Genomic DNA, 25,644 nt, shown 5'->3' with positions numbered 1-25,644 from the left:
GACTGAAAAATTCTGGATTCATTATGCTGATGATTGTTAGCAAAGTTATTGTCACGGTACTGGGCCATGAGGCCCAGGGTTTAACTTCTAATGCATATTTTTGTATCCACATGTGTAGTTTAACGCATCTAGTTGTTTTCTAGTTTACAGTTTAGTCCTTGGTTTCTTAGTCCCTTTTGTCATCTCTCCCTGGTCCGTGTGTCTAGCTGTCATGTTTCATGTCTCTGGTTAGGTTAAGTTCATGTTCTATCTCCATGTCTATGTCTCTGTGTTTCCTGTTTTATTTTGAAAGAGTATGGTGTTCTTTGCTCATTGTAGTTAGTGTTACTCTCCCCTGTATTGCCATTATGTTTCACTCTAGTCAGCTGTGTTCTCGTGTGTCTCCACACACCTCATGTGTGTATTTAAGTCCTCAGTCTTCCTTTGTTCGTCGCCGCGTCGTCTGTTCAACTTCCCCCATGTTACGCCAGGTTTCAGGACTCTGTGCTGGTCATGTCCATGTTGCTTACGTGTATGCATTTCATAGTTCTTTGTTGTTCCAGCACAGAGTCCTGTTCATAGTAATCTCCGTCATATGCATCGTTGTCACCCTGTCTTCGCTTTCCCTGCTGTCTGAGTTAAGTGTCAGTTCTTAGTTTTCCCAGTTCAGCTTCTAGTTTAGTTTTGCCTCTGTGCTTTCTGTTGTTTGCCACGTTAATCAGCCCAAATAAAGGCTCGCTTTTCGTTTCAAGTTCAGTACTGTCTCCTCGTCTATGTCTGCACCTGGAACCTCACACTCCCACACACGGTCCACCCGCCGCAGACCGTGACAGTTATAACATGTGTAGGATCATTAAAAGCATTTGGATGACAAGCATCTATCTCACCACATCTCTCAACCTACCTCAATCTTGTGGAGTAGTGTCATTGTGTCGTACCACATCTGGAGGGAACCTGGAAACTGGCGGGTCAGTGTCATTCTTAACACCATGAAGTAGGAGGCTGTGGTGAAAATTCGACGCAGGATGATGCCTTTACTGAGTGCATATGGTATAATCGCTGAGAGGATAACAAAGATGGCAGAGAAGAAGTATGACGCGCTGTAGAAGTAACGGAGAGATCCAATCTTTCTCGTCAGTGTCATCTCATCCCTGCGGAGGAAAGTGAAAATGGAAGAAAGAACAAAGGGTTTTCATCAAAAAAGGGAACTATACACAAAAATATATGTTCTAACTAGGGGTGCAACGATACACAAAATTCACGGTTCGGTTCGGTTCGATACTTTGGTGTCACGGTTCGATATTTTTTCGATACAAAAAAATGTTCATGCATTTTTAATTTGTCATTTATTAAAATTATAAATATATATTTTAACTCAAAAGTACAGTTTTTAAATTTAACCCTAACCCTTGTGCGTGTTTTTTATTTTGACAGCGAATGCGCACCTGCGGACCACTTATGTGCAGCCCTGGTTATTTAGCTCATCATATTGCAGCCACAGAAATTCTTTTGTCCATGAAACCATAAAGCTGCACTTTCTTTTTGCCTTATACTCTGATTTGTCATAACTTCTCCATTTTGTGGTAAGCTTTTCTTTGGCTGTCACTTCTTCACCCTGACCTATCTTATTTGGCTCAGCAGAACTGAAATGCTTTTACACGCTCACTCACATAAGCTCAGCGATTCTCTGCGCGATCAACCTCTCACATGTTTAAGCTGCGGGAGATTTCACTTGTCATGTTTGCATAGTAAGCTAACGATTAATAAGACGATGTCAGAGGAATTGGTGCGCAAATTATCATCACTCACAGATCAGTGCTGTCGCTCTCTATACACAGTTCGCACGATTGCAAAGTGAAAGCAAAAAAACAAGCGCAAATTCAAACACGATTTCAATATGTCACATATTGACAGTGGCTCACCGATGCCAATGACATAATTACCCAGCTACATTTCTGAAAGAATGCAAAAGCATTGACATATATTTTTCCTACAATAGCCCGACGGGCAGGGAAGAGATAGATTTTGGTAGCCCGACTGAAAAAATCGCTAGCTCCAGGACGTTGGGCTAGCAATATTGCGAGCCCTGTATCTGATTGAGGAATCACTCATCTTTGGAAAAGAGAGTTTATTACAGAGAAATGGCTCTTTCCAAAATAAAAGCTATACTATCCGCTTCTTCTGGGCTATATTCTCAGCAGCATAAGGAGAATCATGTGCTAACAGCTGTCTAAATGACTCGGCTAAAGTTAGTAGCATGCTTGTTGTTTTTGTCTTTGCACTAGGATGATGTCGGCGTAAATGTGCAGTCATATTCATTGTGTTCCCACTAGTGCTTTCAGGTTAATCTCGTTGAAATGACCTTAACGCCACAACACGGCAAATCTCCGTTAACGAGCTACCGCCGATCGCCCCGTGCATGGGGCTAGACGGCCAACATGTTAACGAGCTAACTGCGCTAACACACTAGTTCACACCCATGTAATTGAGCATTGCATGGCACATCCAACATACTGTTTTACTTTAGTCCATGACTCGCTTACCTTCAGGGTCATACGTCACATGAAAACCAAAATAATTCCAAACGCCAGATCTGAATGAGAGTGGGGGAGGTCCATCTTGCAAGGAGAGCTTAACTTCTGTCTCGCTAGCTTGCCCTGCGCTCTTCCTTCTGACGATGCTGTCTGTGTTGAGCGCTCAGTGGATCTGCGCTCGACAGTGCAGCCTAGGCGGAGTAGTCGAACACAGATTCACTGAGCGCTCAACACAGACAGCATCGTCAGAAGGAAAATTGATAAAATAAATTACAAATGTTGTATTGTTCGATACATATGCGTACCGAACCGAAAGCACTGTATCGAACGGTTCAATATCGATACGAATATCGTTGCACCCCTAGTTCTAACCTAACTAACACATTAGATTACTAACAGTAGGATGCTCGAATTACTTTAGCAAATTTCATTATGGTAAAAAAAAAAACCTGACAAAGTGTTACAGTTAGCTTCAAATGGCACAATTTAACCTTGTTTTCTCAATAATAAAAAAGCTGTTGTGAGAGTTATTCTCTGTGTGTGGCAGGATGTGTTTTATATGTGGTGGTGTCTTACTGCCTGATGTTCTTGATGATATTTTCCATCACTTCCTCCCAGCCGTACGCCTTCACAGAGTGAATGTTCTCTATAATCTCTGTGGTGAGAGCTAGGCGGCGGCTAGTCATAGGCGCTCTGTTCGCCCTGTTCAAAGGAGAAAGTTTTACCAGAACACCAACACAATTTTTTAGCAAGGAGCATCAGAGGATCCACCTATGCATGCATGAACATTCTCAAGTTTCTGTTTATATATGGACCTGTGCCATTTTTGTTGTTTCTGGACAGTGTTAGTGTTCACATTTGGAAAACTACTGAGAGTATAAAAGTTTTATTCACTGCTAACCAGCTATAAACAGCTACTCAATTCTCATTTCCCTCATTTTCCCTACTGGCAGTCTCCCTAGGCAGGCTACGTTATGGCTTTAAGAGAATATCCAACTCCACTGTCTTGGACCACAACTAATGAGGGTAGTTCTTGTTCTGAGAACCAAAGCGAACTGGAGAGCCACTCAAACCAGAACATTCAGCAAGTGAAGAACTAATTCATGCATTGCTATTTTGAGCTTACCAAGTCTGTGGAACATAACACAGACTACAGTTACCAGCTACTGTCCAAGTTGATGGAGTTGAAGTTCATTTGTAGGATGAGACTCTTTATAGTGGGAGGTGATTAAGATTCCATCTATCCAATTTGTTCCACTTACTAAATTCAGGGTGGCTGGAGTGAGAGGCGGGGTATAACTTGGACTGTAGGAGGAAGCCCCACTACATGGGAGAGAACCCACACAGACGTGGGGCGGAAATGCCAGATTTTACTCCAGGACCTTCTTACCTTAAGCTGTCAGGCAACAATGCTACCCACAGCACCAATGTGTTGCCCACTGATTAATATTACTGCAGTACTTGTTACAAACTACTAGAGATAAAATATCTGGAGAGTAGAGTGGCTGTAGTTCAGGAGGTAGAACAGGTCATCTATTAATCTAAGGGATGCTAGTCTGATCCTCGGCTTGGGCAAGATACCAACCCCACGCTGCTCTCTGATGCATCCATCAGAATATACATGTGTGCTAATGTTAGACAGATAGCACTTAGGTAGAACAAATGCTAATGTGAATGAGGCAAGTTATGTAAAGTACTTTGAGTACTCAGAGTAGAAAAGCACTGTATAAGAACCAGTCCATTTACCATAAATTGAACTGTGACTTGTTCAAGAACGCTAGCATGCCTGCTTTTGTGGCACACAGCTCTACTGCTACAAAGTGAAACTAATATTTTTAATATTTGGAGAGAAAAACACACATTGCAAGACAGAAGACACAAATACAAGTGTATATTGATATGTAATAGGGTAGATGTCCAATACTAAAAGTGTGTCTGGTTGTGCTTTACTACCGATGAGGTGCCATCTTGGTGGAGAGCCAGGCCTGGACGATGCCCATCAGAGTCAGTGCTGCAAGGCCACAGAAGCCGTTCACCTCAATCAGCTCCCAGACCAGACCCACACACAATATACACTGCAGAGGGGTGATCCATATAAAATGTGCCAGACCCAAACTCTGTACACACAAAGTACACAGAAATTAAATTAGTGTACATGTAAGATGACAATGTGACGATACAAAAGGGCTATTTTACAATTGATCAGTGCGCGCGCGCGCGTGTGTGTGTGTTTACCAAACAATCATTGCTTTAAAAAAATGGTATCTGACAGGTTAACTGAGGGCTATAACTAGGATCAACATAATAACAGAAAGCTAGCAAAAACAGAAACAGTGTTTTTGTACAAAGAGGAAAGTTGACCACACTACGGGACAATAAAGCATATCGCTTAATGTTATGAAATAGTATTTGAGAAAGAGGTCCACTGAAAATTACATAAATAAAGGTTCAATCAGTACACATGCACAATCAATATTACATTGTGATATATATTCTTTTAGATGGTTCCCTGGAAAGACTTTATTGCGCATTATTAAAATGTTAATAATTTATGACTGAATTGAATCCAAGCTGACTGAAGGAGTGAATACACAGTTCTCAATAAACACTGCGGATATGGAATAACTAGTCAATTTTCATAAGTGACTTTGCCAATTTCAGACACTTTCATATTGGAAATACTCAGAGTGGTTTTGGTGAAGGAGCTTCCTAGATACTGTGTGCAGGAGGCAACACAAATGAAGGCACTGGAATACTGGCAGTGTAATTCACGCATCAGTGCAATCCAAAATCACACAGGGAACTGGTAGGTTCAAGACCACATGATGTCCAATCATTCTGATGGGACCGGATTCTCACATGTAAGGCAAGTCCTAAAAACATTGAATCCATCTAATCTATTAATCTCAGCTCTCACTTTACTTGGGTCCTTTCATCCACTCAGCTGCAACTTTCATCTTGTTATTCCACACTCATGTAAGAACTACTACACAAGGTACCACTGTACCACCTTTACACAAGCCACATTCGAGCCAGGTGATAATTGTTCCAACGCAGGTTGCATAGTGTTTCCACATTCAACACCTCAGTGAGAGCCAAGACAAACATGCATACATAATCATGAGTTTCCAACACTGATGCGCAGGTAATACTTGCTTATGTACTAACACTACACTTTATATAGTAATGCACTGTTCTTTTGTCCTCTGTATGGATAACACAGTTAGTGTTGCCTAATAAAACACATTCACTGAAGTCAGTGACGATGTGAATTCTTGTTCCCCTTATCCTGGCAGAGACAACTCCTCCCATCTTCTTCTGAATGGAAAACTACTGTATTATTTCTATGAATAATCTCACATTTCATTCACTTTTCAACAGAGTTGTATTAACTTAAAATTTTCATGCCCCACTGGTTTCTAGCACATTTTTTTTTATTTGTGTGAGGATGTTCCTGTTATTTTGTTTCGTTTTGTTAGTGCTATCCTCTCCAAACCATACATCATAGCAGGTCTCACTACCATCTTGTAAACCTTACCTTTCACTCTTGCTGCTATACTGGTATCACACATCACCCTTGACACTCATCTCCATCTACTCCACCCTCCCTGCACCCTCTTCTTCATCTCTCTTGTGCAATGTTCACTGTTTTAGATGGCTGACTCCAGGTATTTAAACTCATATACCTTTGCTACCTCTGCTCCTTACAGCTTCACAGTTTCACCTGTCTTCTTGTCATTCACACACATGTATTCTGTCTTGCTTCAACTGAATTCCATTCCTCTTCTCTCTAGAGCATACCTCCACCTCTCCAGGCTCTTTTCCACCTGTTCCCTACTCTCACTACAGATAACAATGTCAACTGCAAACATCATAATCTATAGACACTCAGTTGTGACTTCATCTGTCATCTCGTCATCACCTCTGAAGCAAGAAAGGGATCCGGCATGGTTACAAATATAATCCTACGTCCACTTTGAACCTATCTGTAACTCCTACCGCACATCTCATCACTATCACAATTTTAGCACCAACTTCACAAACCTTTCTGCCTCTCTGGTCTTCCTCATGCAGGACCACAGCCCCTCCTTTTTTAGCACCCTACCATATGCTTTCTCTAAATCTACAAAGACACAGTGCAACTCTTTCTCCAATCATCAAGACTCTCAAAGCAAACATCCCTGTAATCTATCTTTAACAACTCTTTCTCTTATCTTCATAATATGTCTTATCAGCCTTATCTCTCTATAGTTGTTACAGCTCAACACATAACCCTTGTTCTTCAGTACCAGTACACCCCATTCCTTAGGCATCCTCTCATTCCAAGTTTGTGTTAAACAGTCCAATGCCCTCTCTAATGGAGACCACCTCCACAGTTATGTCATCTGAACCTTTTCACTCATGTCTTTACAGTTTTACATTTCACCCTCACTAATCATCTGCACTTCCTGAATCACTAACTGTCCTCCATCTGTCTTTCTCTCTCATTTTCTTTATTCATCAGCGTCTCACAGTGCTCCTTCCATCTACTCAGCACACTCTCTTCACTTGTTAGTACATTTATATTTCTATTCTTAATCATTCTATCCTGCTGCACATCCTTTCCAGCTCAATCACTGTCGATCACTCCCATCTTTCACTTTTTGCTGTTTGCCAAGCCCCCCAGTACTCCTGACTACTTTCTTCATCTCCCTAACTATCCCACGTTTTTCTTTGCTAGTATCTTCCTTTGAATAATTTCCTGCACTTTCTTATTCTAGACACCAAACAGCCTTTTGGCAGTTTCTCCCAGCACTACAGCTGTACACTTCTTTCTACATTTCACTTCTTCACTTTCTTCTTTCTTCATTTCACCATGTAATTCTTGCCGGTGCCTCTCTCTTTTTAATTTCCAAAGTCATTGTACAGCAGGGGTGTCCAACTCCAGTCCTCAATAGCTACTGTCCTGCAGCTTTTAGATGCATCTTTGTTCCGACACACCTGAATCACATGGATGGCTTGTTATCAGGCCTTTGCCAAACTTGAAGAGGTAATCCAATCATTTGATTCAGCTGTGTTGGAGTAGGGTTGCATGTAAAAGCTGCAGGACAGTAGCTCTCGAGGACTGGAGTTGGACACCCCTGTTCTATAGACTACCATCACCTTTCAGTCCGCTTTCTTTTTTGGATTACACCTTCTATATCGAATATAGTCCACCTATTTGTTACCCTACCCTCGTCCTTGAAGTACATGTTCACTTGTTCCCTCAGGACCTTCTTGCTGTGAGGCAACAATGCTAACCACTGCGGCACAATCTTCGCAGGAGTTCTTCCTTCAAGATCCATTTCACATCTTGTCTACACCATAGCAGAACATTTTGAATCCACCTCCATTCCTCCTGCCTTTGCTTCCCTTCCACCTGGTCTCCTGCATACCTTCCAGTTACAGTGCATGTTTAGAGTCCCTACTCTCACCTCCACACTTCTACCTTTCTTTCTCTTTCGCTGTCTCCTAACACAGCTTCATTAATTCCTCCTCCTTTGTCTTCAGCCAATAGTAGCACAGTTTCCACTAGCAACCTATTTGCTATCAGCATTGGAGGCAGTTGTTGTAAACCCGTGACCCAGCTGATCTGGTATGGGAATCTGAAATTTTTCTGAAATGTGTGGGGTTTTTTATATTGTTGTTTTCCAAGCTAAAGCCCTGTGTATTATTTCATAAGAAAGTCAATAATAATGATAATAATAGAATTTCGAAACAAAGTACAACTTCTGGCTGATTCTGACAAACAATCAGCTTTTGCCCTTGAAAAAAAGGTCCAAGGTTTCTCACCTCATCCAGCTTGTTGAGATTTGCAGACATCAAACTAACAAGCTGACCAGTGCTGATCTTATCCAAGACTCTGCTGGACAGCTTCAGGGTCTGAAAATGTCAAAGGTCAGAGGTCAGCTGGAACACAAAAAGAGAAAGTGAGTAAAAAGTGGAAGTCTGTGACACACGGCCATGCTTTGACACCTGGCTGACATGCCCCTCACAGCAACCTGTGGACAGTCAAGGAAGTGCCTCTCTGGGAAAGCTCAGTCATACATGACAAACAAGGTGGAAGCTGGTCTTCAAAATATTACTAGGAAAACATAAAATCTAAGAAATGCAAAGGCCTTATCGGATGGGTTGCTTTGTTCTGATAGCAGATTGTTACAGCAGTGACTAAAAGTAACAAGTATTCAATTCAGGTGTTATCAGCAGCTCAGTGCTACTGGCTGCAAGGATTTACACTTGCACTACACAACACTTCAGGAACAAACGCTATACGTTTTACTCTAGTTTTGTTGCAAATGAAAAATGCATTGAAATCTTTGAAATCTTAATATCATTGTTCAAGGTTAAAAATACAGTTTAGAAATAGTTAAAAAGTTTATAAAGGTTGGAAAATAGTTTCTAATCATAGATAATGTTCTTCCCTTACCTTCTTGTAAATAAGGCTAAAAAGTGCGATGCGGATCTGCATGCCAAGGTGATGCAGGCCAAAGATGGCAGGCTGCAACAGAAGGAAGCGGGCAGTGAAGAGGAGGCAAAGGCCCAGGGACAGGTAGAGTCCCTGACTTCTCTCTGGAGCATGGAACGGGTCAAAGGAAGCAATGATGCGACCTGAAATCTGAGGTTGCACTGTCTTGGAAGCCTCCTGCACAAAAACCATGGGACAATAAAGAGAAAACAATAACACCTCCTCGTGGCAAAGCAAATGTATTTGGCACGATAGTGCATTCAGATCATGATTCTTGCTAAAGCTGCTGGAGAGGACAGTAAATGATGAAAATGAATAACCAATGGTTTTGTAGTTGTAGTTAGTTCATCACTAGAGAATCAGCTTTCCTCGTGCCCTTGGAAGATTGTTAAGTATATTTTATCACCCCTGTTACAGGCATGGTAAGTTTATGAGCAATATACTCCTAAGTACATTTTAATAATGAGGACTTCTTTGTTATTCTGGTATGAATGTGGGAATAAATAAATGCAAATACAAAGAAAAATTGATCAGTTTCAGTATCAACTGCCATTTCAAATATGGGTATTTTAGGAAAGTGCATATTCCAATAATTTTTAATGTTGAGATCATGACATAAAGTAAAAACAAACAAACAAACACTAAAACTAAAAGAAAATGTCACCTTAAAAAAAAAAGAAAATGCGGTTACATAATAGCAAATTCACGTCTGGATCTGGAATCAGCCAGGATCATTAGCCAAGATTCCAAGCATGTCCAGATAAACATTTTTCTGCCAAAAATCTAATAGCCTTAAACGACCAGAAAACTATGCTGGCTTCCACTTCAATGTGTTTTCGGAGCCTCTCTGTTTACCTAGTGTCTCCTCAAAATCCACCAGGCATTCTTGCCATCTTGACAACCAGCAACAACTGCACTAACTTACACAATGGCTGCTGTCTGGAGCTTCCCATAAGCCTGGGACAGTGAGCTGGTTTGTGACACCATGGTGTGACATGCTTGTGATGTTTGTGTGTCATTGCACAATAGCTTTATTGGGGTGTGCCAGCAGGACACCATTGTTAACAGGTACCACACACACATGCAGGTACAGCATTAACGAACTGCTACATAATTACAGCCAGGCATGCAGTCGAGCCAGGTCGAGTATGCAGTAGGTGTAACACAATAATTACATTAAAGAACATTTACCTGATATTTTAACATGGGTGTAATTAAACAGGATGGATAAAGACTGTTTAATGTTCAGTCTAACTGGGTTGCATTCTCACACACAACTCTACTTGGTCATATAGAGAAATGGTTATTTATGTCCTGACTTAAAGACTCTACCTGAGCGTTATAGTCATCACCATATTGGTGTTTTGAAAGCACAATCAATGGGTGGATGTGACCAATGTGCAATGTGTGCTCATATGGCAATATCAGTTCTTGCTTTATCGTCCTTTGTGACTCTACATGCAGCTATAACTGAATTTCATATGGTACTCAATAGCACTTGAAACTAGTGATTAAGACCACAAAATTATCAGAAAAGAATTAACTGAAGTCAAAAATCAAATGAGCACTAGGGGTTCTTTTTCCATCTACTTTATTATAATCTGATGTCTTTCATAACTAATGTAGCTGCCCCCTCCTCGTCCTACCATAATGATGTTCGACTGAGCTGTAGAACAGTGTAACAATAATTATTTTTGCATTTGAACATGAAATTTTGAAGTCAAAGTTTAAAGAATTAATTTTGTTTATGTTAATGGGTACATTTGCTAAAAAGACAGGTTAATAACACCTTCTAATCTCCAGCCTTTATCATATTTAAAAACTCAGAAAGACAGGTGAAGGTTTTACATCCCAATCCATTCATCCATCTTCTTCTGCTTTATCCGGGGTCGCGGGGGCAGCAGCCTAAGCAGAGAAGCCCAAACCTCCCTCTCCCCAGCCACTTCCTCTAGCTTATCCGGGGGAACACCGAGGCGTTCCCAGGCCAGCCGAGAGATATAAATTCTCCAGCATGTCCTGGGTCTGCCTCCTCCCGGTGGGACATGCCCGGAACACCTCACTCAGGAGGCGCCCAGGAGGCATCCTTGTCAGATGCCCAAACCACCTCGACTGGCTCCTTTCGATATGGAGGAGCAGCAGCTCTACTCTGAGCCCCTCCCAGATGGCCAAACTTCTCACCCTATCTCTAAGGGAGAGGCCAGCCACCCTTCGGAGGAAGCTCACTTCCGCCGCTTGTATCCGCGATCTCGTTCTTTCGGTCACTACCCACAGCTCGTGGCCATAGGTGAGGGTAGGGACGTAGATCGACTGGTAAATTGAGAGCTTCGCTTTTACGCTCAGCTCTCTCTTCCCAATCCGTGCTTTCAGAAGCCAGAGATCATGTGACCAGGACTTTATTTGCTTTCTGCAGTAAGTGTTTAAAAAAAAAATCTAAATTTGAATCTGCTTTATCTACAAGATAAAACCAACATGATCAAGTTATAATAATGATGGGTTTGAATCTGCAAGCGGGACTGAGCATCACAATTCCCAGTTAGAGATGCTGGATGTGCTTCCTGCAGGACAGACTGAAATACTCACCCCAAGGTAGAGGAGGACACCAAAGCAGGCGAAAGGCCAAAAGAAGCAGCGGGCCAGTGCTCTCAGCAGCTTTGGCTTTCTCTTGGCTGTGGCTGACACCACCTCCCTGTCCCATTCTCTGCAGGGAGGAAAGAGTTATATTGTAACACAGTTAAAATGCAGTGAAGAAGGCAGAATGGGAGAAACACACAACGCCAGACAAATACCAGAAGGGTTTGGCTCTGGCTCTTCTATCTGTCTGCTACTACTTTGGCTGTGTACCAGCCAGAGTTTAATGGTCTGTTCCACAACTTCAGCTGGTGATTAATTCACAGAATAAAAACCTGTTGCCATTTATTTAGGAATATAATTTTTGTGAATGAATTTTGTACCTTTTAGATGTTGGGAATTTGAGTCTAGTTTTCTAGGAACTTCTACAAGTATTGTTAGGAATTACTTAGTGTAAGTTTGTTATAACTCTATTAATTTCCCACAACTGCCTGGCAGGCAAGTACAGCTTTAGAGAGTAGCTGCATTGTTCTGTGAGGGGAAATTTATAGCTGCGGTGATGTGGCCAACCAGCAGCAGTAAGTGTATGTGTGTATGTGTGTGTGTGTGTGTGGGGCGGGGTGGGGGGGGGGGGGGGGGGGGGGGACGACAATTGAGGAAGAAAGTGATTACAAAAAACATAAGGGGATTGAAGATTTACCTTTCATATTGAATTAGTCTCAATTTGTACAGGGAGAGATCCTTGCATTTTCAATTTCAGTGAGTCATGCAAAATGTCTAGGTGGCCATGTGTTACCTATTGACTGCCAAGCAGAGATATACAACTCTGGGCCACAAACAGGAAAACTGTGGGGATGGGGGTGGAAGGGATGGGGATATCCCAGCTGTCATAAGGTGAAATTCACTGTACACCCTGTACAGATCACCAGTCTATCACAGGATTAACCTATAATATTCCTGCAGGCACAGGGAGCATGTGCAAACTCCGCAGATACAGTAGTGAATCAAAAGTGCTAACCACTGTACTGTTGTGTACAGACAATATGGATAAGATAGACGTGACAAGATTTTGAAACTGAACGCTTCCTAGCTTCTGGTTGCTGTCTGCTTGCAGTCTGAGTACCACTGAATAATCAAGGTTCTGCAGGCTTTGGTTTCATGCTCCGTATGGAGTGTAAAAGAAGAGCTTCATTTGCCACAATGCATTCTTAAACTCTAAAATTTTACTAGCTTGTTTCTAATGCATACATATATACCAAACAGAAAGTCTTGGTTCAGATGGTTTCAATAAAAGCTTCAAAATATTGTCTGTTGTCTGCAGAGGCCAAATCATTATAGATTACGGGTTTCTAGATTTGCTTTGATAGCAATCTTCTTACCTAGTATGTTATTTATTTACTGCAACATAGATATATCTAAAATAAAAACATCACTATGTTTATGATATCAACATTTAAAATGATTAAAATGTAATTAAAAACGCAGATTCGCGTGCGTGTATGTGTTGTCTTTACCAGACTTCATTCCAGCTCCTGCTAGATAATAACTGTCATGCCAAGAAAGCTCAAAGACTTGAGTTGAATTGGGGGTGATAAAAGAGGCTGACGGCACACAGCATGCTTTAATGGAAGGTAAAGTTCACGTTCCCAGAAGTCCTCACTGTTTGCCTGATCAGAATAATGAAAGCAAAATCACCCACCACTGTTCATTTATCAACCTGGTGGGACTGGGCCCTTTCTAAAGGTCGACTTTATAAAACCCGTGTACACTGACCAGCCTTTTGGCCACATTTAGCGTGACGACAGCCCCACAAAGAGGCAAGACTACGTGGAACACTGCTGTGGTTTTTAGGCAAGGTTTAAAAAACATAAGAGTATTTAACTTTTGGGATTTAACTTTTGGGAAATGACTTGTCAAAGATGTGCCACCAGCTTATATCTGCAAGAACGGGAAAAGATTAAAAAGGGATCAAAGGAAGAAAGTAACAAAATAACAAAAACGAAAAATTCAGGAAGCCCTTGTGCTGCTAGCATTGGGCTTAACAGGATACATTTAAATTAATTTATTATAAAAAATTGCAATCATTATCCAACTTTTTATTGAACAAAATAAATGTAAGACAAAGATAGAAACAGACAAAGAGAGAAACAGAAATAAATCAGAGAGAGTGCAAGACAGATGCAAAAAAAGAGGGTCACGTCTGTCCATCATCTTTGGTCTGGCTGTTTGTTGGCACACACAGGTTTGCTTTATGTCAAGCCTTGTTTAAATGCCAGCCCTTATTGTGAAAAAAGAAAGGACTCATACCCTGCTACTGTAAACATGAGTAAAGAACATGCGTGAAAAACATCAAAGCCGCATATTTCTAGGTTTCAGAATGTCTACAAGTTCCACTTACCTGGATTTCGTTACTGTGCATGCTACAATCAGCACATACCTAGACATTTTCTCTACATGTTTTAATAAAGTCTGGATGAAGTTCAGTTAATGATTTTATTAGTTTCAGAGAATACCTTACAACCAGTTCCCCAAAAACAGGCTTCAACTCGGTGAGTTTAAAGGGGAGATCATTATTAATTTTGTTATTACTAATCTTGTAAGGAAAGACTAAAAAAAAAAAAGTGTTTAATTGTTCTAATAATGCACAATTACTCGGCCAGGATGTACAAACCTTTCAAGTCTCTCAGAGAGGTTGTCTGCCAGATCAAAGGAGGGAGCCTTGTACACATCTGACAGATCCAACTTCTTTCTGAAGCCCTTCCTTAACAGTGGTGTTACCCACCTGCACACACACACACACACACACACACACACACACACACACACACACACACACACACACACACACACACACACACACACATTTGTAATTAATCTTTTTAAATTACATGGAAATATAATTGTTTCTTCGTGGCTAGATGATAAGCCTTTGGTTTCATAGTCAGACTAATGACAGAGTACTGAGAGAAATATTTGCTAGTATCTGTGAATGAATCACAGGGTGTCTCGTCCAGATACACCATGTAGGTTTTAGGATTATTTGTCTGTTTGGGATCTCTAATTGGAGTAAGTGGGGCGTCGGCGCCACTTTATTAGGCTACAATATTAACAAAGAAAGAACCATTTAATCCATACAAAAAAGTGAATTATGACAATTCCTAGCACGTTACACAAATTTTAAATCATCAGTAGCTTAAGTGCAACTGCCAACGCTTTCTAGAACATACTACATCGGAGCACAACTCTGTATTTTACGCACGTGATTTCTGCAGATGTGTGAAGAAAAACGCGTCTCACTTACCAACTGAATAGAACCCTGCAGTAATTGCCTTTTGACATTTCTTTATTTACTTTACACCGTATAACTTCAATTTCACTTTACAACAGACACGCTGCGTGTGCACCTGGCCCTGGACCTGGAGCCAAGGCTGTACACCAAACATTTCTTACCAGAAGAAAAATTTGGAGAAGAAGTTCGCATCTTCTACTGGTGACTTCTGCATTCTAAGAGCGCCGCCAGTTTGAGTTCCCTGCACCTGAGTGTCCCCCGCGTGGCTCCGAGGGGATGCTCGTCCGCTTTACTCTCCACTTCGTATCTGCTCTGAATGTATCGTCGCTATGCAGTCGTCTTGGTGTCCCAAAAGGGTGGAAAAAAACAAAAAACTGTACCTCTTCTGTCACTTTGCGCGCTTCCCTAGGTTTTTTTTATTATTATTATTCCTCCACTTGCTAAAACTCAATGTCTTCTTGTGCGTTTTCCTAGTTTTATTTTCTGCTGCAAGTCACAGTCCGCTTCGACTACCTTCCTTTCACTCACTCTCTCTCTTTTATCTCCCTCTCACTCTGTGACAGGGAGAGGACAGTCTATCCTTTATGGGCTCGCCAACAACCGAAACGTCATTTCCACGCCGACTGGCTTCAGGGTAATATTGTGGCACCAAACTCAAGAGGCACAAGTTAGTTGATCAGAAAAGATGTGGGAGGTGACCGGAGTGCAGAACTCACAAAATGTGAATTATCCTGACTTCAATTACACTCAGTTAAAAGGTAATTTGGAGAGAAAAGAAGAGTAGAAATAACAAACAGTTAGGGTTTTAACGTGAAAACCTAACATTTAAACGTCTTGTTGAAACATAAATAACATAATAAAAACCGCCGAATGAACAGGTTTTACAGTCAGGTTAGTCCTGCTGCTGCAGGTCTACCAAGCTGCCTCTGATAGTCAAGCTGTGGCATTTTATTTAATAGCTGGTACAGTTCCTACATATTTCGACGAACTTTTTTCTTTAAAAAAAGGTTAAGCACCGTTTCACTTTAGGGAGGGTTAAAACCTAGACATTCCTGAAGGGAACAGAGATAAAGTGTGGTATTAGATCACTTGTTGAAATAGCCGTGCTGACAGGTAATCTGGTTTAAAGGGGAGAAAATATTAGTGGAGTTTGTGTTTGGAACAAAGAAGCAAAGAATTGTTCGAAAGTGAAGGATTCGTTTCATGTTTCAAGTAGAAACACTGCTCCAAAACTCCGTACAGAAAACGATGCTGGCATTGATGTCCATGAGCCATAATCATATAACTGAAAACAACAAACCAGGGTGTGAGAAAGACCACGGGGAAGAGCAATGTGAAAATTCAATACGAAAAGAAGTAAGTAAATCAGAAAAAGGGTGCTTAGTTATAGCTTGTTTCAGTGTGATTTGTAAGCCAGAGCGGGATAGAAAAGATAAAAGATAGTAAGGGGACCTGAGGAAAAATACAGAGAGATGCACTGTTAGATGCTTGCAGTTGGCTACAACCGGTGTTGACTTGCACTGAAGAAAGAGTGACCTCTTCTGGACAATGACTGTCCCTTGCAGCTGTTGTCAATAAATTCTACCTTCATGCAGATTAGATAAAAGAGCCGAGGTTCACACCTGTTTTAATTTAATTCAGTTGTATTTATTTATACAGCACCAAATGACAATAACAGTTCTTTATATTGTAAGATAAAGACCCTATAATAATACAGAGAAAATCCCAACAATGGGATGACCTGTAGGCGCAAACACATGGTGATAGTGGAAAGGAAAAACTCCGTTTTAACAGGAAACCTCAGACAGAAGCAGGCTCAGGGAGGAAAAGCCATTTGTCACAAACAGGGATGAGGACGGGAGACAGGACAAAAACAAGGCCTTGTAGCAACAACAAAAATTCCTGTTTTAAGACACAATTTTAATTCCGTGTACAGCGTAACTTTATGAAAACACTGTACTGCTATTTATGTTATTTGTATTTTCCTATTAAACTAGAACAGGACTCTTTAAATTGGCTTGGTGTCAAACTCCGCCCAACACCGGGTCGCCATGGTGCGCAGCCTCAAACGTCTCTCCAGTGTGACCTGTAGAGTCCACTCTGACCGATGCTTAGCGAGCTATTGCGCTAAATCATGGCGAACTTCATGGATTATGCCTTTGCGGCTGGAGAAGAAAGCGACGGCAGCGAAGCTGAGTGGCACATCTCGCCTTATTCGGATAAAACCTCTGGTTGCATTAAGGTTCTCAACACCAGCGCCCTCCATCTTTTCTCATTTGCCTTTATGCTGCTAGTGATAGCATTAACTAGCAACAGCTGCAACCTCTGTGTCTAACATGAGCTAACTTAACGAACCTCATATGTTCTTTCTTTCTTCTTGTTTTTTATTTATTTTATTTACTGTAGTAGAAAGCTAATTTAACATACAAAGAAAACCAATTTGCTGTTTTCTTTAATTATTGTTAAGAGTTCAGTTTCAGGAGTTTGTGCAACTGCCGCTCTTTCTCACCCTTGGTGTTCTTGAATTGCTGTTCAGAGGCTGCTTAAAAATGAACATGGCTGTAACTTGGGCAGGGTTCCTACATGCATAAATATAGGATAAATGCTAATTACCAGCTGGTTTAAGTTACACAGGGGTAAGTGTTTTTAGTCAAATGGATTAAAAAAATCAGGAAATGGATGCACTTACCATTTTGAGCCATATAAAAATCGCTACATTTGCTAAAAAATAATAAAACTTGAGGTTCACACACACTGTGTGTCAGCAGTCAACAGGACACCCACAGACATACGTGACAGGTGTTACAGAGCCTTTTCACATACACTTACAGTTGCTGAAAAAAGTACCATCTCTAGAAGACAAATGGCTGAAATAAAGTAGAGTAGCCCAAGAAAGCAGAATATACAAAAATGGCTAAATAAGGTTACAAAAATGAAAGTTAAATAAGTCAAAATGAAATATTGAGCATCACAGCTTTATATCTAGTAGTTCTCTATAATAGATAAATACAGTAGCTAAAGACATTGAGTAAAGCAAAGACTGTTATTAATAATGACTTTTTTACATGTACACAATGCCGTTAACATAAATTGAGATTTTTCATTGCTTAAAACGGGTCATCTGAATTGATTATGCATTACGATTATCCCGATGAGTCAGAAGAGACTTTGTAACCTAACTTTAAAACATGAAGGAAGGAAAAAACAATATACACACATACACATTACTATATTCTTTTTGATTTTCCTTTGGTGCAAGGCCACAAACTCTTTTGGAGGCACTAACATTTTTTTATATGAAGGAATCAGTTTTTATTGATTATGGTTGTTCCATATTTTTACAGGAGCTGGATGCTGTTCAACAACAAGGAGAAGATAGTGTGTCAGCTTTGAAAAAAGCTATCAGTAACGGAGACACAGACACTGTTAAACAGCTGTTGGACAATGGCAAGCACTTCATTTTTTTTGTATCACACATTATAGTTGTCTCTAAATAATGCATTAATGCTCTAACAATTCTTCAATTATATATGATTTTTTGTTTAACGTTGCTATTAATCCATATAAAATAATTTATTTTGATTGTCTTGCTTGCTGTGGCTTTTTGTGGACAGGTGTGGATGTGGAGACCAGGCTTGGATTTGAATGGACTCCACTTATGTGTGCTGTCAGCGTGGCCAACTATGACCTGGCCAAACTGCTTCTGGATAGAGGGGCCAGTGCCAATTTCAGCAAAGGTTAAAACAATTTGTTCAACATAGCCAGAATTTCTTTGTATTTGCTATATCAGGGGTTCTCAAACTGTTCGCAGTGAGTACCACCTCGTAAAAAATATGGCTCGTGAAGTACCACGTTATGACCAACATTGAAGTACAGAAGTATAGACCTGTTTAACGCCACATACAGTTTACACGAGACAATTTTATTTCTTATATGAATGTTATTTATTTTAACTGTTATAAACAGGATGTGACAAGTGATAATAATAACAACTGTACTGCATTAAAAGATTCACAGCAGGTGAGATATCCGATCTTTAAGTGATGACCTGATGAAACCTTTTTCCAGGTCCAAACTACTCTGCGTTTATTAAGGCTGTTGTGTTTTTAACATGTTTTAATGCTTTGTATCTTTTTTTTATATAATCTGAACAAGCCCCTAAAAAAGGCAGTGATCACTGTCGGCCTCTCTCGGTTTTTATTATCACTATTCATTTTAAAGCTCAGTTTTTAAAACCTTATGATGTAACTACACCCATGCAGCAGTATATTAATGACTAACCTTATATTGCAGTTGTTTTCCGGACTGAAGTTTGGTCCGTTTACATCATCCTGCCATGCAATTGCATTTGTCCCTAACCTTCGGGAACCCTCATGTTAACTTTTATTAAGTGGAAAAAAGTTAGAGTTCATCCTCCAGCTTCACTGTGTTTATATTATGCTAACCATAGCGGTGTAGCTAGCCACTAGGGCTGCCACGATTAGTCGACTAGTCACGACTGATTTAATAGTCGACGCGTTGTTTGACGCTTTGTAAGATCACAAAAGACGCAGGAATAAGTAGTAGGATTTAAGAGTGTAATAACGGACTGAAACAGAAGATGGCAGCACTGCATGTACAAGGATGCCAGCTGCCGTTAAACCCCGAAGAAGAAGCTGTGTCCCAGAATTCATAGCGCAGCCCAGCTCAGTTTCCAACAATGGCAGCAGCTAGTTAGTTTTAATATTACTCTTATTATTCTTTCTGGGTCACAAAATAAACGTTTAAGATATTTTCAGGCGAGAATGTAGCTGTGTAAACCTCAAATATCTGCTCAGTTTATCAAGACAACACATATTTTTAAAAGCGCTCCGACGTCTGTTACCCACTAGCTTGATAGCTAGCCGGGGGCAAAGCTCACTAGAGCCAGTGTGAACACCGGACTCCCGGCAAATCGTTTTTAAACCCACCGCCGTCTTTTGCTACTCAGGTTAAACATGATATAAGTCACTTAGATAACTTAAAAATTTTATTGTTTGCCTTTTTTTTTGTATTTTATTTATTCCTGAGTAAATCGGTTTGGCTGAGATTAAAGTTATAGTTTTTACACAGCTGAATAAACGTCAAGCAGACAGCTGATTATCAGAAGTGTGAGATGCTCAAGAATATACTCCGGTGTCTCGTTATATTTTAGATAGCAAGGAGTTTATTAAACTTCACTGAAACAATCTGCAAATTTCAATAAAATTTAATAAACTATCATCTTGCCTTTATTTTTAGTTAGCACATACCTTAAACATACCAGCTGTAAGCTAATGATAGTTATATAAGAGCAGATGCATGCTGGTGCAATAAGCTGTACGTTTTACATCCAATGGATGCATGATCTGATTAGTCGACTAATTGCAAAAATAATCGGTGACTAGTCGACAATCAAAATAATCGTTTGTGGCAGCCCTACTAGCCACCACGCAGCACATCATTATATACCAGCTAGCCAAACTTCAGCAACCCTACAAACGCCACTGCTGTTTAGTTTTCTGTCTTCATTTATGTCGGAAGTGATAGCAGAGCTGTACGTTTGAATTTTTGCTGTGGCGGTTAAGCTGCCGGATTTTTGGCTTCACGACCCTCCTTCGTGATTCGTGCACACCGAAGCTCAGTTTGCTCTCCACGAATGCTGGCATTAAATACCATGCAAATAAGTTTATGTGGTGGCCTCGCTGGATCCACTGTCCACCCGCCCTGTGATGACCCTCCTCCAGGATCCTCCCACCCAGGGGAAATAAACCGCTGTCAAGGTGCTGCTGCTGCAGTGCCACTCCCTCTCCGATGCAGAGCGGGCCGAGAAACTCCTCTCTCTCTCTCTCTGGCCTGGGTGATGGTACTGCTCTCGAGTAAATGTAGAACATGTTGTCCTTGCTAGGAACGGATGACAGCTGATTCCTCTTCACTCACATCTTCCTCTGACAGATGCCAGTGCGAGCTGGCCTCGCCAACTCCCCGCTGCTGGCCACGAAGGATTACCGCCCACTCGCAGAAGAAGTGGATTGCGGCATGGCAGCATTGCGTAAAAGGGCTGTGTTTTTACCATCAGCGTGACAGCGCCTTGCTGCCTTTGCAGTTTTAAGGCCCGGAGAAGCTCGCCGGTGCTCTGTAGCGGCTGCGACCGCTGGCGATAGGGAAAGGCTGCTCTTCATGGAGGACTCGCGCTAGGGGAGATGTTTTCTGGTTGAGTCTGGCTCCTAGAAGAGCCCGGGGAAATCTTGTGTCGTCTTTGCATACCTCCACAATGGTATATTATTGAATCTTAAAAAACATTGGAGATTTCCCGCGTACCACCAGAGAGAGCCCAAGTACCACTAGTGGTACGTGTACCACAGTTTGAGAACCACTGTGCTTTATTACAAAACCTAAAACCACGGTCAGAGAGAATTGGTACAACAGTGGTGGTTATCAACTGTCTTTGTTAATGTAGGCTCTCTGTTTCAGCTTCTGTGCATGCCCACTTAAAAAGGGATTTTCACATGTCATTTGACTCTTCTTCTGCACGCAATCTAAATTCAGTTTAAGAGACACCTAATCCGATCAGAAACATAATCAAAAGAACAGGAGATGAAGATGTATGAAATGTTACGAAAATAAAACAATAGAATGCAATACTGTGGTTGCAAATATGTTTAAACGGTAAAGTTGCAGAAAATTGTTGATTTGGGCATTTGATCATGACAAGCACACAGAGCTGTGAAATGGCTATATTAACATATTTATTTTATTCCTCAGTGCTCTGTGTTACTGTTTATTTCTGATGTGATGGCTTGTATAGCTCTTTAAATTGCATGACATAGACACTTGGTAAAACATTAGTGTGCACTAGTGTTAACTGTCTCATTGTCTGCAAATAGAGATGTGAGAGTCATTTAAATTTGTCACCAGATCAAATTGAAGTGGACTTTTTTTTAAGGAATGGGTATTCTTAGTGATAAATAACCTAAAATCGTGGGTTATTTATGGGTCTGGGTTAGATGGGTACCAATCTAAGTAGAGATGCCCAGGCGTCTCTTTCCGCTGCCACCTTCTCCAGCTTTTCTGGTAGGAAACCAAGGCATTCTCAAACGATTCGAGAGATGTAATCCCTCCACCATGTCCTGGGCCTGCCATGGTCAAATGTCCAAACCACCTCAAAAATGGCTTCTTTCGACACTTGGGAGTAGCAGTTCTACCTATGAGCTCCTCCCAAGTGACAAAGGTCCCATTTTTGTTTTTTAGGGTGACCCCAGCCAATTTTCAGAGGAAACTCATTTCTGTTGCTTATAATCTCACTATTATTCCTTTGCCAGCTACCCAAAGCCTGTGACTACAGGTGAGGATAATGACATAGATCGACTGTTAAATCAACAGCTTTGCTTTCATGCTTGGCTTTACCACAACAGACAGGTGATGCAGATGCAGTACCTGTCTGTTGGTGTCCTGCTCCACTCTCCCCTCAGTTGTGAACCAGACACCAAGATACTTAAACTGCTCCATTTGGGACAGCAACTTCTCCCTGAGCTATAGTGGACATAGCAGTGAGAGAGGAGTCAGTGGAGTTTGTTGTTCGATTTTTAAATACAGCTGTAATCCTACCTCTTTTTTTTTTTTTTTAATTAAAAATATTTTTTTAAATCAGTATGAGAAGTCAAAGGATAAAAGCAGTTACAAGAAAAATTATGCAAAAGGCTTTTTGGCAGTGCAAATATGCAAATCACCAATATATGTATGTGTGTATATATATATATATATATATATATATATATATATGTTGCTAACCAGTGTTAACAGTCAAGCATAACTGACATTTCTGCATTTCTGTCCATGCAAAGAGCCACTCTGTGTCAAAGTTCTGCGAAATGTACCTATATCATCATAAAAGTGGTGAGATCTCATTAAATGCGTCTGGTTCAGCACTTTCATAGCTATACCAAAGGAAATTTAAAACTTAAACTCATGATAACAGCCTTTTGTTTTATAATATGTAGTAGTTGTAAACTTTTTGAGTGTTAATCTTTTAAGAGTCTTACAATTACATAGATTAAAAAAAACAAACAGTTTAGGCAGACTACTTTTTACTGATGGTCAACATTAACATTAACACCCGTAGGGCCCACTGACCCCTGTGCAATCTTTTACCCACTGCTTTTCAGGAAGGGCAGATGGTGTGATTAGACAATAGTCCTTCATTTTGCCTTGCAGACTTGAATATTAAACACCCTGGCCTAATTCCCCCCCAATAGTCTGTTGCGTTGGTGTCGAGCTATTTTTCCCCCATGGCACGTTTTATCAATTTCCTCACCTGCTGAAGCCAAAGATCAGGAAACCAATCAGACCTATGCACCGCTATGCTTCATCTGACATTATTTAACGGCTGTGACGCCAGTGAGGAACTCTTGCAGAAACACACTGCTGATCCTTTGAGTTCTTTTTAGCTGAACCCTCATCCCAAAGCAAGAAAAATTGAAGGCATCTGTTGGCTCGAGATCAGTCTGGATGAAACAACCAAGGAAGCAGAACGCCTCCATGTTAAAAGGTTTACAGTTTTACACTCATAAAACCACGTATCCTCTTGCAGTTCTGTAGCTGGAGCACACACCACAAACACATTTTGTTAAAGAGTTCAAAGAGTGCCGTGTTGTAGTGTATATATGTATGGTTTTCAGTGGAGATATGAAAGTTGAGCCTACTTTAATCAGATAGTAATGAATCTGTGTTTAGTTTTTGGTAAAAATGTTTTTTCTAGTTTTTTTCCCTAGTGAATCACATGGAATGTAACTTTATGATAAAGGAACAAAGCTACAGTAATTGGGACCTTTGACCTCTAAAAATTGGACTGTTTTTAGAATCAAAGCTGCAGCTTAGCACTGACTGACATCTGATTCTGGGAAGTTTGCTTGTATTGATGAAAGATTTTGGAATAGATTAAACTCTCCCCACTTTATAGGAAAAGATGGATGTAGTCATCATTCCTAAATAGTTCCCTGCTTTCTTTGCTTGGGCCTTAAGTCGAATCATCCACAATATAAATGCATCAGATCTCTCATGTCTGTTTTCTTGTAAATAAATTATGTTACTCACCTAAAGGCATTATCACTAGCCAGAAATATTAAGCATAGAACCAAGCACACTTGGTTTATCTGGTGTGATTTTACGTACAGTACATTTTGCACAAACCTTAAAAATTCCACTCCAGAATTTTCTTATTCTGATCAGCACTCCCAAATACCAGCAGACACAATAGCCATGAAAACTGATTGGCTTTCAGTTTAAAAATACCAAAATTAAAAATTACTCAGATTAAGATAAAAACAGCAACTTTTTTTTCTCTCCATCCCTGTCAGTTTGACTATAAAATATTTAAAATCACTCCATTCTTAATTTCCCAGAGTGTCCACCAAAAAAAACCTCATTTGTCTGCTAAAAGTCCCCAGACCCAAGACCAACGGCACTCGTCAGTGTGTTGATATCTGATATCAATTAATTCTCAGTCCAGAATGCTGAGTTGGACTGTGTGTGACTGATTTCACAGTTTTCTTGGCAATCACTGCTTCAGGCAGGTGAAGGAAACAATTAAATGGAGTAGATGAGGGCTGACGTGTGGTCAGATCCTGATAGCATTTGTCCAAGCAGTGATGCTGAGCAGAGGAATGCATTAGTGATTGATAAAGCTCACCATGCTGCTGTCATGCCCTCTCACTTATTCTCAGGCCTCAGATTTATTTACTCCAGGCCTCTGTAGACGCAAACCAGGCAGTCTGGTTTACACCCACACGAACATAATATAAACACACACAGATATGGAGCCAAACATGCACAGCCACAAAGACACAGAAACCCATATACAGATGTAGAGACCTAGGTATTTGTGCGCACAAACACACATACAGGGAAACATCTAAACGCATTTAGAAGCACACAAGTTAGAGAGTCACTCATTACCGGAACAAACCAGGAATTGAGAGCATTGCCACAGGTCTCAGAATACTTTTATCAGTTTAAGATAAGGAGACAAATCCTCTAAGTCAAAGGGTCCATAAAAGCAGCCACACTTCCTGATGCCAGATAAAACCGCTATCAGTCTCCATTGCTCCATCCAGGTTCAGATATTTTATCCTTTTCTATATCACTGCAAATCATCAATCAAGTAACGTAATTATAAATTAGAAGCATACCATTTTTTTTCCCCAAGAGGTAAATACAGTGATTTAACTACACAATTCTTCAAAAACAAACATGAGACAGAAGGAACACTTGTCCTGTGCAAAAACATGAGCTTCACTGCTACTGGCCAGAAGAAACCATTCAGTAAACAGGTAGGGTACTTTTAAATTCAAGTATTGCAGTTTTCATTACAGCAAAAATGTTGGCAGTAGTTGAGAGAACACTGACTGAAAACCAAGTTTAATTTTAAGGGACTCAATTAGGGGTTTTTATTTATCCATGGTAAAATACCCAAAGCATTGCTCAGTGGTGGCAAGGGGGACAAAAGCATATCAAATACGCAAATAAGATGACCTGACAGAGATTGAAGGAATAGACACAGATTTAAAGGATGTAAGGAACAGATGAACTTAATCAGAAGTTAACAGGAGTGGGAAGAAGAACGGCAGGAAAGGAGGGAAGTTATCTTCAAAATATAACAGGAAGAAATCTAAAAGAGTGAAAAGGTTCAAAATCACACACAAAGTGAGAAACGGAAAGAGGGGAACACAGGAGGAACCGTCACGAACAGCAGCTGGTGACAGTAGTTCTTGTTAAGTCTCGGCTTGGTGATCTCT

General features: G+C 40.6%; 2 protein-coding genes across 3 annotated transcripts in view; one reads left to right on the top strand and one right to left on the bottom strand.

The window, feature by feature from the left end:
- Nucleotides 1-15,464, bottom strand: part of cftr (CF transmembrane conductance regulator) — a 42,857-nt gene extending 27,393 nt beyond the window's left edge. The window contains exons 1-8 of one of the 2 annotated variants that reach the window (XM_026174718.1): nt 15,016-15,464; nt 14,237-14,347; nt 11,578-11,695; nt 8,959-9,174; nt 8,325-8,414; nt 4,467-4,630; nt 3,090-3,215; nt 884-1,130 (exon numbers count right to left, since the gene is read on the bottom strand). In XM_026174718.1, coding sequence (XP_026030503.1) covers nt 884-1,130; nt 3,090-3,215; nt 4,467-4,630; nt 8,325-8,414; nt 8,959-9,174; nt 11,578-11,695; nt 14,237-14,347; nt 15,016-15,068 — 1,125 coding nt within the window. In that variant the 5' untranslated portion in view covers nt 15,069-15,464. Of the gene's footprint in view, nt 1-883; nt 1,131-2,522; nt 2,555-3,089; nt 3,216-4,466; nt 4,631-8,324; nt 8,415-8,958; nt 9,175-11,577; nt 11,696-14,236; nt 14,348-15,015 lie in introns of those variants that run through there. The other variant, XM_026174719.1, reaches the window with a different exon arrangement.
- Nucleotides 15,465-16,878: 1,414 nt separating this feature from the next.
- Nucleotides 16,879-25,644, top strand: part of asz1 (ankyrin repeat, SAM and basic leucine zipper domain containing 1) — a 34,165-nt gene continuing 25,399 nt past the window's right edge. Inside the window, exons 1-3 of the mRNA XM_026174720.1 lie at nt 16,879-17,096; nt 18,199-18,301; nt 18,469-18,591. Of these exons, the coding sequence (XP_026030505.1) occupies nt 16,989-17,096; nt 18,199-18,301; nt 18,469-18,591 (334 nt within the window). The 5' untranslated portion in view covers nt 16,879-16,988. The remainder of the gene's footprint in view (nt 17,097-18,198; nt 18,302-18,468; nt 18,592-25,644) is intronic.

Source organism: Astatotilapia calliptera, chromosome 7, assembly GCF_900246225.1.
Source record: "Astatotilapia calliptera chromosome 7, fAstCal1.2, whole genome shotgun sequence".
In the NCBI taxonomy this organism is placed as follows: Eukaryota; Metazoa; Chordata; class Actinopteri; order Cichliformes; family Cichlidae; genus Astatotilapia; species Astatotilapia calliptera.
This window is presented reverse-complemented; position numbering and strand designations above follow the sequence as displayed.